This window comes from Dendrobium catenatum, unplaced genomic scaffold, assembly GCF_001605985.2.
Source record: "Dendrobium catenatum unplaced genomic scaffold, ASM160598v2 original_scaffold_76227, whole genome shotgun sequence".
Taxonomy (NCBI): Eukaryota; Viridiplantae; Streptophyta; class Magnoliopsida; order Asparagales; family Orchidaceae; genus Dendrobium; species Dendrobium catenatum.
This window is the reverse complement of record NW_021394673.1, coordinates 705779-722597: the sequence shown is the minus strand read 5'-3', so window position 1 is coordinate 722597 and position 16819 is coordinate 705779. Positions and strand designations below refer to the sequence as shown.

Sequence of the window (16819 nt, the reverse complement as noted above, 5' to 3'; positions counted from 1 at the left end):
AAACAATGTCGATTATCACTACACCAGAATCACGATTTATCATGATATTTGCAAGGGTTATGGCCATGGATGGGGATTATAATTACTTCATTTGTGTTATAAAGTGAGAAAGAATTTCAATAATAGACAATGGAATTAAGAGCTCTTCAATGATATTTAAGATACTAACAAAATAGCAGAGATCCAATCTGAGATTGCCATGAATTGATGATATGCCAAATCTCTTTATTTTGGGGTTGAAAAAAGGGCAACTTTTAGGTTCCACAAATACATAATTCACAGTTGTAAAAACTAAAAACAACAGAATACCTTCTGTCTTGAGAGAAAAGAAGAAAAAAAGATCAAAGATCTTTTCAAGGATCAAACTGTAAGAGAAACAAATAAAACCAGCGAGAGGAAATCAATTTGCACCTCAATAATGCAATCTTGTTGGAGCGAACATTCAGGAAACAACTTACTTACATGGTCTTATTACAATGACAAAGCTAACTGGCGCAACGTAATCAAATGACCATCAGGACATTTGAAAATTCCTAGTCGTCTTCTAATGAGATCAAGTTTCAGAATCAAGTCTGTTTCTCCTCTGCAAACAAAGAGAAACCCATCAGATCTCTCTCGATAACCTTAAAATTATGAAAGAGGAACAAAAGGTTAAACGAAGAAACGGCAGCCTAAATTATCACCTCGCTCGCCAATTTTGTATAAATCTGGTGTTACTTCGGATAAAAATGATCCAGGAAAGAGTGCCTGAAAACAGTCGAAGAAGAAAAATAAAAATTAGTTCCGTTAAATTCCAAATAGGCGAACAGATTTCTTAATTAGAAGAAAAGCATATATAAATTCAGAATACAGATCAAATAATCATTTGAATCCGATTTTCTTACTTCGAGCTGCCTCTGCAAATATCTAGCTCTCTTTTTTGGCCTCCGAGGAAGCTTCGTACCCTTCATTGCAATAAAATCTTCCTCGATCTCCACCTTCGAGAGAGAAATCGAGAATTTCCGCCTTTCCCCCTTCTCAAAGCCCTCCAATCGCGATCGAAGCACTCGTACCGGATTAAGAAGCTTGTCTTGCTTAAGGGGAGAAGAAAAGGACGAGGGAGATGGCGACAAGGAAGATGAAGGATTCAAATTCAGTCCGATCTCCGCCTGGGCATTGCAGGCGGCTTTCCTGGTTCTCAAATTCCACGGTATCACCGAAGTAGCTACAGCCGGGGCAGATTCCTCCGCCTCCTCACCATCAATCCTTCGCTTCTGTCCACGGATCCGTAAAGGCGTCCTCAACCGTGATTGCACCGCCTGGCGCCTTTCATCAGAGGATGGCGATGAGGAGCGCCTCGCTGCTATCTCGAGCTCCTCAGCCGTCGATCCATTGGATGAATTGACGCATCGTAAAAGCTTCTGGTTCCCCCAGCTTAGGCTCGGTAAGGAGAAGTTATGAAGGCGGGAGTGTGAGTCCGCTTTCCTGGAAGTCGACTGCGAAGTACGTTTCTCCACCATTCTCGATGGTTCCCTCCGAATCCCCGCCCCATCTTCCGCCGCGATCACCATCTACAACAACCAATTCCCTCTGTAGAAGAAGAAGAAGAAGAAGAAGAAGAGAGAGAGAGGGGGGAGAGAGAGAAAGAAATCAGAAGTGAAGCAGAAGAGGGAGATTTGTGTGCATTGGTTACGCACCGGGAGGGAGGGTGCCCCTTAAAACACAGAGAAAGCTTAGCTTAAGATCAGCCGTTCATTTCATCCAGTGAGTTACGGGCATTGGATGAACGGAGATCCGAGCTACGCATAGAAAAACTATGCGGTGCGACCGATAAAACTGCTGGATGGCAGCGTAGCGATCAATTTTAATTCCTACCGTCCGATTGCTCTAAATGGTCGCTGGTGGATCCAAAACCAAAATAGTACTAAGCCTAGTTGACAGGCGCCAGTCACCAGATTATTGAAGGCAAATTTTTAAAAATATAATGCTGATTAATTAATTTAAGATAATCATTAAAAAAATATAAATATACCTAGTCTTCTTCATAGGAGGATTAGACTGCTAATGTGGCTACTATATTGTGAATGAGGAACTTTTATTAGGTCCGGTGTAAGGACGTAGAGGAACGTCCGGTCGGAGGCAAAATTCAGCAAAAAAACTCGGTATTTGCTCGGTATTACTAGGTATTATTGGATAATAACGAGGAATACTGCTCTGTGAAGATCAATACCGAGTTATACCGAGCAATACCGAGTTGTATTGAGTTTTTTCTAGGAAAAACTCGGTACAACTTTTGTATAACTCGGTATTGCTCGGTATAGCTCGGTTTAACTTGGTATTGGATCTTCACGTGATGATATTCCTCGTTATTGTTTGGTATTGCTCGGTATTTCTCATTTTTTGGCGCGATTTGGCCTCCGACCGGACGTTCCTCTACTTCCGGTCGGAGGACGTAATAATTGTTCGTGAATGAGTATGTAAAATTTTCAAGATTATTTAATTTATAAATATACCTAACCGGTTGAATCGAGAACCAGCTCGTCGGCCAGTCCGGACTTTTAGTATAACCGGTGTTAATTGAAACCGGAATGAAATCTATTGGAATCGTGGCCAGTCTACCGATGAATCGAATCTGGTTCTCCAAAACCAGATTTTGAAATTTGGTTGTTTCTATATGTCACTCGCATTCGACTCTATCCCAACCCTTTTTTGCGTTCGATGTTCCCGTTCCCGCTTCCATTGTCGTCCCCATTTGAAGCTTCTCATACGTGAAATCGGTGGTGGATCTTCAATAATCATCGGCCACCGAAGCTTCTCGCCGGCTCATGTAACAATTCATCTAGATCTTTACATATTTCCTACTAGAGTATTTAAGAAACTATTTTCTAGAAAATAAGGACCATATATAATCTTATGATGAATTCCTACCATCTTACAATACTTCAAAAAAATAATATCAATCAACATTTTAATGGATGTAATTTGACTTTATGTTATAAACCATGAACTAACAGCTTGAATTTTTCTTTCCATATTCACTTTCAAAATACACATCAAATTCATCATCTAAATCATAATCTTATGCTAGAAGCTATAGTATAAGTAATAAGTCAGGTTCCCTACTAATAGTTATCAACTTATCATTATATATTATTATGATATGAGGGAAGAAAATTAGATGCCTTCTTCCACTTAATTATATCAATATTATGTTATTTTTAAATAAAATAAATATATATTAAGTCATCTGGTTCAATTCCGATCAAACCATCGAACCGTGAATCTCTCCTTAATCCGGTTCGTTGTTCGGTCTGATTTTCTCAACATTGATTTATTAAAAATTTTAAATTTTCTTTATTTTTTAAATAATATGATTGAAATCCTATGAAAATAAGTTTGAAAGTGTTGAAAACTTCAAAAGAATCAGTCATGACCTCTATAATATATTATTTGAGCATCGGGTTTTTTTCTCAAATTTCCAATAGATTATTGTTCGAGGGAATATTTGAATTTTGGACCATTTCCTTATAGAGGTGGAGGCAGTAAATCTGAAAAAAATGAGGAAAAAGGAAGGTTGTGGAACCTATTATGGATGGTTGAGTTGTGCTCCTAAGGGCATCTCCAACTAAAAATCTCATTTTTCACTCCAAAATACAGAGAAATTAAAAAATGTCATTATTCATCTCGAATCAAACCCTATTTTGCGCGCTTTTGAAAAGGTAAACGTTTTTCTCCTCTTTCATGTGTTTCTTCGATAAGTCCAGTTGAGACTAAAAAATCGTGTAGGTGAACAGTGCATCGCAATATTGGCGTCGCACTGTTCACTCGCAATAAAAAAGCGAGAAAAATGTCAATTGGATGGAGCGACGAAAGAACATCATACAAATGTATGGTGTTCGGTTGAAGATGCTCTAAGAGTTTGCCATTCTTCCGTGGCTCCAACCAAACAGGCAATTTTTACGTCATTTCATCGCGGATAAACAGTGCGACGTCAATATTGGCGTTGCACTATTCATCTTCGCCATTTTTTGGCCTCTACCGAACTTGCCGAAGAAACGCGCGAAAGAAGAGAATGACTGTTACGGGGCAAAATGGAGTTCGATTGGAGATGAATCACTGCATTTTTTACTTTCACGATATTTTTGAGTGAAAAATGAGATTTAAAAATTAGATTTTCAGTTGGAGATGCCCTAAGTAGATATAGAATGAGCTAAAATTTGTGTGTGAAGTAGCGCAAGAAAGGCGTTGAGTTAATAAATAACAATTAAGATGTCCCTTATTTGGGAACTTTTATTACGTCCGGTGTAAGGACGTTGAGGAACGTCCGGTTGGAGGCAAAATCCCGCCAAAAAACTCGGTATTTGCTTGGTACAACTAGGTATTATTTGATATTAACGAGAAATACCGCTCTTTGAAGACAAATACCGAGTTATACCGAGTTGTCCCGAGAAATACCGAGTTGTACCTAGTTTTTCTAGGAAAAACTCGGTACAACTTTTGTATAACTCGGTATTTCTCGATTTAGCTCGGTATAACTCGGTATTGGGCCTTCAAATGATGGTATTCCTCATTATTGTTTGGTATTGCTCGGTATTTGCTCGGTACAACTCATTTTTTGGCGGGATTTGGACTCCGACCGGACGTTCCTCTGCGTCCGGTCGGAGGACGTAATAATTGTTCCTTATTTGGAGGTGAAGGTCATACATGATCTTTACAAAATTATAAAGGCGATCGTAGGAAGGTCAAGGGGGTGGCTAAACATGATCATATTATTCGTCCCCTAGGGATGATAACAAAAGGAATTTGGAGGTGTTTTCATAGATGATGAAGAAAAGTCATTGAGAAAGTCCCCCCCTTAAAGGAAGGTGGGAGTAAATGTCTTCGATCTATTCATAATCAATGATAAGGAAACTGTGATATTTTATCATAAAATGTTTTCTTTTTTATACTAACTAAGATGCATTGGGTTTGAAGCTTACGTATGTGATGTGTCTGTGAGTTTGTCTTAATTGACCTAAAGGTCATAAAAAAAAGATATTGCTAGAAATATGATGATGATTTTTTTTAATTTTAATGATCATTGATTTTTAAGAAGCATCACATAAAAAACACTTATTTTGTATATATTTATGCACATTTAGAGGCCATTTGAACCTTCAAATAATTTTGTGAACTGTTCTAATTTTTTTATAACATACTTTTTTAGATCATTTGGAATTGGATCATGAAGATTTCAGCCCCATTAGAATTCTCTCATTAAGGTTTTATTTGGGAACGGTATTCCTCGTTATTGTTTGGTATTGCTCGGTATTTCTCATTTTTTGGCGCGATTTGGCCTCCGACCGGACGTTCCTCTACTTCCGGTCGGAGGACGTAATAATTGTTCGTGAATGAGTATGTAAAATTTTCAAGATTATTTAATTTATAAATATACCTAACCGGTTGAATCGGGAACCAGCTCGTCGGCCAGTCCAGACTTTTAGTATAACCGGTGTTAATTGAAACCGGAATGAAATCTATTGGAATCGTGGCCACTCTACCGATGAATCGAATCCGGTTCTCCAAAACCAGATTTTGAAATTTGGTTGTTTCTATATGTCACTCGCATTCGACTCTATCCCAACCCTTTTTTGCGTTCGATGTTCCCGTTCCCGCTTCCATTGTCGTCCCCATTTGAAGCTTCTCATACGTGAAATCGGTGGTAGATCTTCAATAATCGTCGGCCACCGAAACCACCGAAGCTTCTCGTTGGCTCATGTAACAATTCATCTAGATCTTTGCAGATTTCCTACTAGAGTATTTAAGAAACTAATTTCTAAAAAATAAGGACCATATATAATCTTATGATGAATTCCTACCATCTTACAATACTTCAAAAAAATAATATCAATCAACATTTTAATGGATGTAATTTGACTTTATGTTATAAACCATGAACTAACAGCTTGAATTTTTCTTTCCATATTCACTTTGAAAATAAACATCAAATTCATCATCTACATCATAATCTTATGCTAGAAGCTATAATATAAGTAATAAGTCATGTTCCCTACTAATAGTTATCATTATATATTATTATGATATGAGGGAAGAAAATTAGATGCCTTTTTATACTTAATTATATCAATATTATGTTATATTTAAATAAAATAAATATTTATTAAGTCATCCGGTTCAATTTCAGTCGAACCATCGAATCGTGAACCTCTCCTTAATCCGGTTCGTTGTCCGGTCTGATTTTCTCAACCTTGATTTATTAAAATTTTAAATTTTCTTTATTTTTTTAAATAATATGATTGAAATCCTATGAAAATAAGTTTGAAAGTGTTGAGAACTTCAAAAGAATCAGTCACCTCTATAATATATTATTTGAGCATCGGGTTTTTTACTTTTTTCTCAAATTTCCAATAGATTATTGCTTGAGGGAGGTGGAGGCAGTAAATGGAAATTTGGAAAAGGAAGGTTGTGGAACCTATTATGGATGGTTGAGTTGTGCTCCTAAGGGCATCTCCAACTGAAAATTCTATTTTTCACTTCAAAATACAGTAAAATTAAAAAATGTCATTATTCATCTCGAATCAAACCCTATTTTGCACGCTTCTGAAAAGGTAAATGTTTTTCTCCTCTTTCGTGTGTTTCTTCGGCAAGTCCAGTTTAGATGGAAAAATCCTGTATGGAACAGTGCATCGTCAATATTGGCGTCGCACTGTTCACTCGCAATCAAATAGCGGGAAAAAATGTCGATTGGATGGAGCGACGAAAGAACATCATACAAATGTATGGTGTTCGGTTGAAGATGCCCTAAGAGCATCTCCAATGGAAAGGCAAACAACTATTGTTTGTCGTTCTTCCGTGGCTCCAACCAAGCAGCAATCCTTACGCCATTTCATCGCGGATGAACAGTGCGACGCCAATACTGTTCATCTTCGCCATTTTTTGGTCTCTATCGAACTTGCGAAGAAACGCGCGAAAAAAGAGAATGATCGTTACGGGGCAAAATGGAGTTCGATTGGAGATGAATCACTGCATTTTTTAGTTTCACGACATTTTGGAGTGAAAAAATGAGATTTTCGATTGGAGATGCCCTAAGTAGATATAGAATGAGCTAAAATTTGTGTGTGAAGTAGCGCAAGAAAGGCGTTGAGTTAATAAATAACAATTAAGATGTCCCTTATTTGGAGGTGAAGGTCAGACATGATCTTTACAAAATTATAAAGGCGATCGTAGGAAGGTCAAGGGGGTGGCTAAACATGATCATATTATTCGTCCCCTAGGGATGATAACAAAAGGAATTTAGAGGTGTTTTCATAGATGATGAAGAAAAGTCATTGAGAAAGTCCCCCTCTTAAAGGAAGGTGGGAGTAAATGTCTTTGATCTATTCATAATCAATGATAAGGAAACTGTGATATTTTATCATGAAATGTTCTCTTTTTTGTGCTAACTAAGAGGCATTGATTTCTAAGCTTGTGTATGTGATGTGTGTGAGTTTGTCTTAATTGGCCTAAAAGGTCTAAAAAAAGGCAAATACATCGGGTCCTGCTGTATTTGGGTGACATGACGCGTCTTGATTGGATGTCCGGACGTCCGGTGACCAGACGTAATAATTCGCCAAAAAAAAGAAGATATTGCTGGAAATATGGGGATATTTTTATTTTTATTTTTATTTCAACACTTGAATGAAGCAACCTTTTAATGATCGTTGATTTTTAAGAAGCATCACATAAAAACACTTATTTTGCATGTATTTATGCACAAATCAGAGGCCATTTGAATCTTCAAATAATTTTGTGAACTTTTATAATTTTTTTTATAACATACTTTTTTAGATCATTTGGAATTGGATCATGAAGATTTCAACACCATTAGAATTCACTCATTAAGGCTTCGTTTGGGACGGCTTTTTACTGCTCCTTAAAGCAGCTTTATAGTACAAAAAATTTAATTTTTGTACTGTAAAGCTATTTTAAGAAGCAGATTTTGTTTGGGATAACTTTTCTATTATTTTCTAAAGCAACTTTTTAATACAAAAAATTTCTACCGAAAAAATTGTTCTACTAAAAAATTAATTTAAAAAACATTAAAAAAATTATCCCAAATAAAACCTAATACACATTGCTTTTGATCATAAAATTGCTTGAATTGTAGCTTGAATGGCTTATGAAATAGTTTTAAAAATAATTATTTATTTTGAGTGCTTATTAAATGTGTTAAAAAAATAGAAATTAAATATGTTAAAGTGTGCTCAAAGTCAAAGGCTAACTCCTCTATCTTCTTTTCTTTCTAATTTAATATTTATTTGAAATTTCATTTGGTTGAAAAATTAATTATCTTCTTAAGGTAGGGTAAAGTCAACAATTAACTTCCATCGCGAGAAATATCAGTTAAACAAAATTAATTAAAATTTTATTTCATATCACCATTTGATTAATTGAGTGAGTAATAAAATTTCTTATGTAGCTCATCTTGATCTGTTGGTTGAAAGTTTTATCAACCAACCCAGTAACACTGGGTTCATAACTTGAATATGTGATGTGCGAGTGAATTTGATTTAATTGTCTCAAAAGTAAAAATAAAAATAAAAAACAAAAACAAAAAAATTCTTCTTAAAAAAAAGAAAAAAAAAGCTAGAATGTTCTCGAAATTCTTCTAAGGGTTTATAAAATTAAGATTATTTTATTTATAAAATTAAATTTAGAAAAATTATTTATGTTTATCGTGTGGCTTGTTGAAACAAAAGGAGACAAAATAAAATATTTTGTTTCCGAATCGCATGTCAAATCATCGTGAACACTTTGATCGGAAGAGTACCTGATTCCATAGAAGAACTATGAAATCTTTGATCTTCCATGCCTTGAGGGGTGTTTTCTTGAGAGGGGAGAGATTATTAGGTGCGGAATGCGGATGGGGATAACTGTCCGCACAAGCATTAGGTATCTAGCGGTACCTACACTTGGTACCATTGGGTACCGCTAGGTACCCAGTACTCGTGCGAACGGTGCGCACTCCGCTCCTAGTAATTTTTCTTGAGAGGGAGCTTTCATTTCACTCACGATGAGATATGAGTAAAATAAAAACCGACTTCTTAGACTAGGGACCATGACCATTATTTATATTTTAAATGTATTTTATTTTATTTTCAATCCATTAATAATAAAATAAAATACCCGGTATCGATGTATAACAACTCCATACATATTATGAAATAATATTTCTCTAAAATCAATAAAAACCTCATTCTTATTTGATCACAAATTAATAGGCTTAATATTAAGATAACATGAAATATATAATTAAGATGAATATCTAAGCCAACATATAGAAATTTCCGACAAAGCATATTTGGAAAGACATCTTAATAGATTTTGTGTGAGGATATCTTGACGTAATTCTTTTTTTAAATATATGCCTCTTTTTCTTTTGATTGGATCATTAAAAAAAAAAAATAGATGCTAAATAATTTCTTATTTAAATTTATTTAGAGTATTGGCTTTGTTTGGGACAACTGTTTTCATGATAAGAATAACAATTAGTAAAAAAAAAATGTTTAAAAGATAGATTTTTAATGGTAATTTCAAAATTTTATCTTAAAAAAGTTGCATCCGGAAAAAACAGTTATGAAGCTGTGGCCGAGAAAATAGTTTTAGAAAATAAAAGTAGAAATGATTAAATTACCCCAAATAAAGGAGAATTATTCTGTGCGGAGCGGAGGGCGTCTGAAGACCAATAAAAATGCGTCACGTCATCTCATTTTTAATTGTATGTGCCTCAAATACAGGCGAATAAAATATAAAAACAAAAAAGAAATAATATTAGGAAATTTTAATTCATCTTTTTAAATTTATAAATTTTAAAATCTAAAGAGAACCAAGCAATAAAATTTACCCGAAAAAAATCAAGCAATAAACTATCTTAGAAAGTTCACCTTTAATGAATATGATAAAGTTGCAGCAGAAATGGCTAACCGATAGTTAACGACCTCAGTGAGAAGCCAAGTTCTTAAATAAGTCGCCAAATGCTTAGGGCATCTCCAACAACCGACTGTTATTCATGAGCAATTATTACATTCGGTATCCGAATGCGTTCAGAGATCAATAATCACGCCCCACGTCACCTAAAACTCGACATTTTGGACTTGATATTGCTCGGTATACATTTGGACTGTTCGGTTTTTGACCAGATTTAATAATTTCTCGTTATTCAGGCATTTGTAATTCGCCAGAGCGTCCAAATGTATTTTTATATTTTGAACAGTGCAACATTAATATATTGGCTTCACACAGTTCATGTACGTATTTTTTTAGGAATAAATATAGAGAAAGAACATACACAATTTTTTTTTTTTTTGTGTTAGAAATATAATTTAGTTGGAAATGAATTATTTTTTGATACGTCTCTTATTGTATTTTAGAGTGGAAAAATATTTTTTTCAGTCTAAGAATGTTGAAAATGCTTATAAATTTTAAAACTGTATGCAAATTTATTATTAAATTTGAAATTAAATTATTAGAGTGTTTACATTTAAAATTGCTATTTATATATTAACAATATTTTATTTTACTTGTGGACATAATCTTAATTTTTTTATGTAGCATAAAAATATCACCCACCTCACTTGTCTTGTTAATATTCCATCAAAGGACGGGTGGTGATTTACGCTCTTCACTTTTCATATGCCACCGATCATATTGATGTGCATCACAAAATGAAATTTTGTCACAGCTTCTTTATTGCCGAGTGTTGTTCACATGCCGCTTGTCTTGTCGATACTCTTATCTTCTAATTAGATCTAACTTCCTCATCTCTTCTTCGATATTGAGGGTTTTGAGATGATCATTCATAGAGGTGTAAATGAGTCAAGTCGACTCATGAGCTGGCTTGAACTCGATTAATTAATCAAGGCCAAGCTCAAGTCAAGATAAAGCTAGGGTTGACTTGAGCTCGGCCTAGTCATTCACATCTTGCCAGTCTCCTTGACACCCTTCACTCTACATATTCCGTAGCAAGTTGTATTCTTGATTGTCTAGAGTTTCGGAGAACTAAGAAATGACATTACGAGGCAAAGTGAAAAATTGTTAATTAAGAAAAAAATAAAAAGTTTAATTTATTAGATATATAAATAGCATAATTTTAAATATTATTTATCTAAATCCCCAAAATTTTTTAATGCTAATGCCATGTCCCAAGCAAAATTTCCTCCACCTTACAATCAAGGAGAAGATTTTGCTCCCTTCCCATTGTTATAAAGCCAGCAATGTAGTAGATATGGATTATGGAAGATGATTTCCATGATAGAAGAAGGATGAGCATTATGGTGTTAAAGTCACTATTAAGCAACAATGATATGCATGTTTGTTCATCTTATAAGAGTGGCAATCAACGACTAGGAAGAAAACATCAACCTTGATTGCGATGGCAAGAATTAGTATTGTTGGAGATAGCAAATGCTTGCGAAGCGAAGAATTATTGTGGCCAGCAATGACATGTATCTGCATTATTGGCAATGGTGGGAATTTATATTGCTAGCGATTGTGGGCATCGTGGTTGGTGACAAGAATGGGCATCACTATTAGTAGTGATAATGGGCATTGGTCTCATTAATAACAACTGATATTAGTATTGTTGGTGATGATGGATCTCAATATTGTTGATGATAAAAGTCAACATTATTGACAAAGGTGAGCATCAATAATGAAATCAACAAAGGGAGTTAGCATTGTTTGTGAAGAGCATGGTCAACTCTATTGGCAATGGGAGATAAAAATCTTATTGGTGATGACAAACATTAACTTTGTTATGGTGATTAGCATAGATATATTAGCAATGGTCAATGCTAGACTTAGTGACAATGGGTGCATGTTAGCAATATTGGCGATGATGGTAGATGTCGTTAGTGGTGGTGGGTTTCAACATTACGGGTAAAGATTGACATAAGCATTATTGGTGATGTAGGGTTGTGTTGTTTTTGGTGACTATGTCCATCATCATTGGTTGTGATGACGAGTGTTTCCCTTGGTGATAATGATGAACATTGACATTATTACCAATGTGGGTCATCATTCTTGATAGTCATATCGGACAAAAACCATAGTGGGAATGATAAGCATTAACATTATTAGTGATGGGTGGTGTCAACTTTGGTAGCGATGAGGGGCACCATTGTTAACGGTTGTTATGCTTGAAGATCAAATTTGGAAGAATTGTTTATTTTAATTACTTAAATAGTCTACAAAAACTTCTATGAATTCATTAATATAAATCACTCTAGGGAAAGCATCTAAAATCATTATATTTCTTTAATACATTTAATCAGTTATGGATGTTAAATTAATCTAGTTCTAAATGACTATTGGTTGTTATTGAGAAATAAGAAAGATGTAAATAAATGAAAAGAGATCAAGAAAGGAAAAAAAATTCTTCCACTTTAGACCTCGGGGCATGACAATTGCGATTGTGGCTGTTAATTTTGATGGCAATGACAAGGGTTGATGATGGTCAATGACAAACATTGACTTTGTTAAACATGCCATACATTAACCTTATTTGCAATTGTGGGCATCAACATTTTTTTGTGGTTGATGGGAATTTATACTATTTAAGATAATATTCATCATATATGGTGGCAAAAATGAGTATTAATGTTATTGGCAATGGTGATAATTAATTTTTTTGGCGAAGATATGCCTCAACCTTATTGGAGATAATAAGAAGCTAACATTTTAAAGACGACGATGATCGATATTATTGTTAATGTTGACATTAATATTGCTGACGATAGTGAGAGCTAATGTTTTTAGGTTTGACAAACATTGACGTTTGTGGAAACAACAAGGATCAGTGTTGTTACATATGGTGAGGGCATGTCATTAGTGACGATGGTTGACATCAAACTTATTGGCAATAACGAGCACCCATCATAATTATTGTTGATAATGGTGGCTATTATTATTGTTGGAAACATATCAATTTGTCATGACAATGGATGCCAATATTATTAGTGATGGTAGGGATAAAACATTGGTGGCGATAGAATACATTAGTGGTGATGACACACATTAGTGTTGGTGGCCATGATTGATTTTGATTGTTATCGACAATTAACATCAGACGCAAAAAAGACAAAGAACTATATTAGTATGATATCTGAAATCCTTCTTAGGACCTCCTTCTATCATCAATGATTGTTTAGATGCATGATATATTCCTAGATTTCTAAAGGATAATCAAATTATTAAGATTAAAAAACAAAACACTTCATCATATAGTCTGTGTTGATCCTTATAGTTTTTTTTAGATGTTTTAATGCTTTAATAATTTCTAAATTGAATGATATTAGGCTTGTTGGATTTTTCTTGTCAAAGCCACTCATTTTGGATGTAAGTACAAAAGATTAAGATAATGTTTGATTGCTTAAATGATTTCGTAAAAATTTTAACTAGGTTTCTATGCTCTTGATTTAGGTCCATTTAGACTCAAATCAAAATGTTTATTCTATTATCGCTATTCTTTTATCGAGACTTTTTTTCTAATTATAAATTTAATAAAAATGAAGATTTAAGGATCCTAAAATCAATTTTGAATATTTCTGACTTGCATATTTCAACATTTTGAGATTTAAAAATTGCAATAAGATTCATGCTCAATTGAACGAATTTTCTAGAGACATATCGGTTGCCGTTTATTTTTAAATAACAAAACCTATAAGTCCAAAATTAAATAGTCTTTAAATTTTTTTAACATGAAATCATTATCTACGGAAAAAAAGTCCAAACACAACCTCTATGTCAACATTGACCTTCTTTCAAGATCATGAATCAAGTAATTTCCTCCTTGATAAAAATTTTTTCCTTCTATAAAGTTGGCATATTGCTCGAGATAGAAATCTATTAAAAATTTAGTTTATAGATTTTTAAAATTGCTCAAAATTAACTTTATAAGGTTTAGGGTTCAAAAGTGCCAAATTGTGCCAAAAAAAACACAAAAAAAAAAAATTGTGCCAAAAAAAAAAAAAAAAAAAAAAAAAAAAATTATTGGGCCTAACATTGCTAAAAAGGCCTATGATTACACAAAACAAGGTTTGTAGGTGTGTATGTGGGTTAGGCAACTAACCAATTGCTTGCTATGCTAATGACAACATAAGCCGCATGCAAACCTTCAAAATCTGGATAATATTTTCACCCTTTTTAATACATTATTTTTAGTTTTTCTTTTATTTTAAAAATGATTAAAAAAAACCGACTTTAAATTTCAGGAGGTTTCTCCTTCTCCGCTTAAATCTATAAAATCTCTTGAAAGATCGAGTCTCAAGAAAAGTTGAAATTTTTCCTTTTCTTCTTGAGAGATTATTACGTGCGGTAACCAGATAGTCCGGAGGTCAATCAAGATATGCTACGTCACCCAATACACAGCGGTACACAATAATGATGCACAATGTATTGGTGACGTGCCATGTTTTGATTGACCTCCGGGCGACGTTAAGTGACCGGATATAGTAATTTCGATTCTTCTTAAGGCATGATTGAAGGGCAGCAAAAAATGATTGGTTGATTTAGATTTGAGGAGAAAATTTTCTGGTTTAGAATCTCTACATAATGGCTCTAACTTTCTCTTAAAATGAGAATGATTCTCTCACTCGACCCTAGTTTTTTTTTCTTATATATTAGCTGTTGATAATTGACAAAGAAACGGCCACATTTCTTAGCAGACCACAAAGGAGCTTCTATCATAAAAGGCATATACTTGACTTTCAATTTCTTTAATTCGAACAATATTTCGCTAGAGAATAATATTCAAAGATATACTTAAATCTATTATTATTTGTCAAATTATTCATTTAAATCTATTATATAATCACTTAATGACATTATCATTTAAATTATTATTACAAAAAATAATTATTTATTAATTTCAATATTTGTTAATTACCATCATCATTGAATCTTTTTTCTGCCAGTCTAAATTATTGTCTCATTCTAAAAATTTTATAGTATCATAATAAATTTTTTTTTTTTTGAAAATTTAAGGACAAGAGCTCATTTCATTCACTATAAATGAATGTTTCAAGCAAAAAGACACCAAAAATATAATAGCAGCAGAGAGAACTGCATAAAAGGAAGATCGCTAGCCCCATGCATGAATGAGAGCCAAAATGATTAAAAAAAAAAAATTTAAACATTCAGACAAAAGAAGCAAATGAAATATGTTCACCGTGCAGGACTTATGCTTCATTTGGGACGACTTTCTTATCACTTCTTAAAACAGTTTTATAGTACAAAAGTTTTAATTTTTATACTAAAAAGCTGATTCAGGATGTAGTAAAAAAGCCGTCACAAATGAAGCCTCAGAAAGCACAATGCAGAAAACAACCGAGTCAAAAATTGATTGAATTATCTGGTTGCCACACCGACCATCGAAGGAGAGGGAATGAAAATGACCTATGGTTGCCAAGCCAGCCTTCCATCGGAGCCTCAAGTGTACGAAATTCTCACATTCTTCTGAGAAAAAAATCATCATTTGAAATAAAAAGAGAACAATAAGTAACAAAAAGATCTCAGAAGTCAGCATATAAGATGTTTAATATCATCATAATTCTTCCATTTCAACATTTGAGGTGTAAAACTTTCTTGATGGCTTGAGTAACTGAAGAGAGGCGATTAAAATTTGCAGAAATTCTCTCATTTCTTTCTTATCAAATGTGGTAAATAGAACAACATATGATTAAACGGTGCACTTATTTATAAGCATGATTGGGATGTTATAAACCCAAAATAAAGTCAGATAGTTAGAGCAAATTGGGCCTTAAAAAGCAGGTAACTGATGCCTAAAGAAAAATCGCATTCAAAAAATAAATGAGAATGAGTTTTAGGAGATTGAAAACACAAATTGCATAATCTTGGAACCAAAATACTTAGTTGATGAATCTTAAACAAATCCTTGATGAAAGCCTTAAATGGGAACTTTTATTAGGTCCTCTGACCGGATGTAGCTCTACGTTCGGTCAACACTGAGTTACTCGGTTTTTGCTCAATATTTGCTCGGTATTGCTTTGCAATAACGAGAAATACTGCTCTGTGAAGACCAATACCGAGTAATCCCAAAAAATACCGAGTTTTTCTAGGAAAAACTCGATATTTTTTGTCATTACTCGGTATTTTGTCTTCACATAATGATATTTCTCGTTATTGTTGGTATTGCTCTTTATTTGCTCGATATTTCTTGTTTTGTGCCTGCTACGTGGCGCGATCTCAGTACCGGCCGAACGTAGCTCTACGTATGTTCACCGGACCAAATAAAAGTTCCTTAAATGGAGGATTATCCACCCCATATCAGAACATTAGAAGAGAGGGGAGCAGCCGTGAATTGCAAAAGAGCTAATCAATAAAAATAATTTCATAGCAAAATTTATTGTACTCCTAATATAGTAACAACAGGTACAAACCCTAAAAATAACGTCAGGCGCTCGACACGTGACCGGCACCAGCACATTCATAACGAGGAGAAACAAACGGAGTTACGGCCTCATGATGAAAAAAAAGTTCTCAAACGACCCAATCTCGCACCCACAACCCCACCCACACCGTCATTGCTTGAACCCAATTTGTCGCTCGTCAAATGGGTGCAGCCATGTTAAAAAAAAAAAAAAAAAATCTCTCCGACCACCAAACCGCCGATTACCCATCGCGCCTCGCTTACGTGTGTGCCAGCCGAGCACGTCATATAAAGCCCCGACGCGCGCTATCCCAATTTTAATGTTATTCCCAAAATACCCATGACCCTGCCCACCAACAAGAAATATATATATATTCATTATTAATCCTTAAAATTTATAATAGACAAGAATTC

At 34.3% G+C, this 16819-nt stretch overlaps 1 protein-coding gene across 1 annotated transcript; it reads right to left on the bottom strand.

Moving 5' to 3' along the window:
- Positions 1-208: 208 nt before the first annotated feature.
- On the bottom strand, positions 209-1680 carry LOC110116579. Its single transcript, XM_020850222.2, has 3 exons — positions 885-1680; positions 684-747; positions 209-583 (listed from the first exon to the last, which is right to left on the bottom strand). Exons 1-3 carry the CDS (start codon positions 1548-1550, stop codon positions 567-569), a joined length of 747 nt encoding a protein of 248 aa, XP_020705881.1. The 5' UTR covers positions 1551-1680; the 3' UTR covers positions 209-566.
- Positions 1681-16819: the final 15139 nt, after the last annotated feature.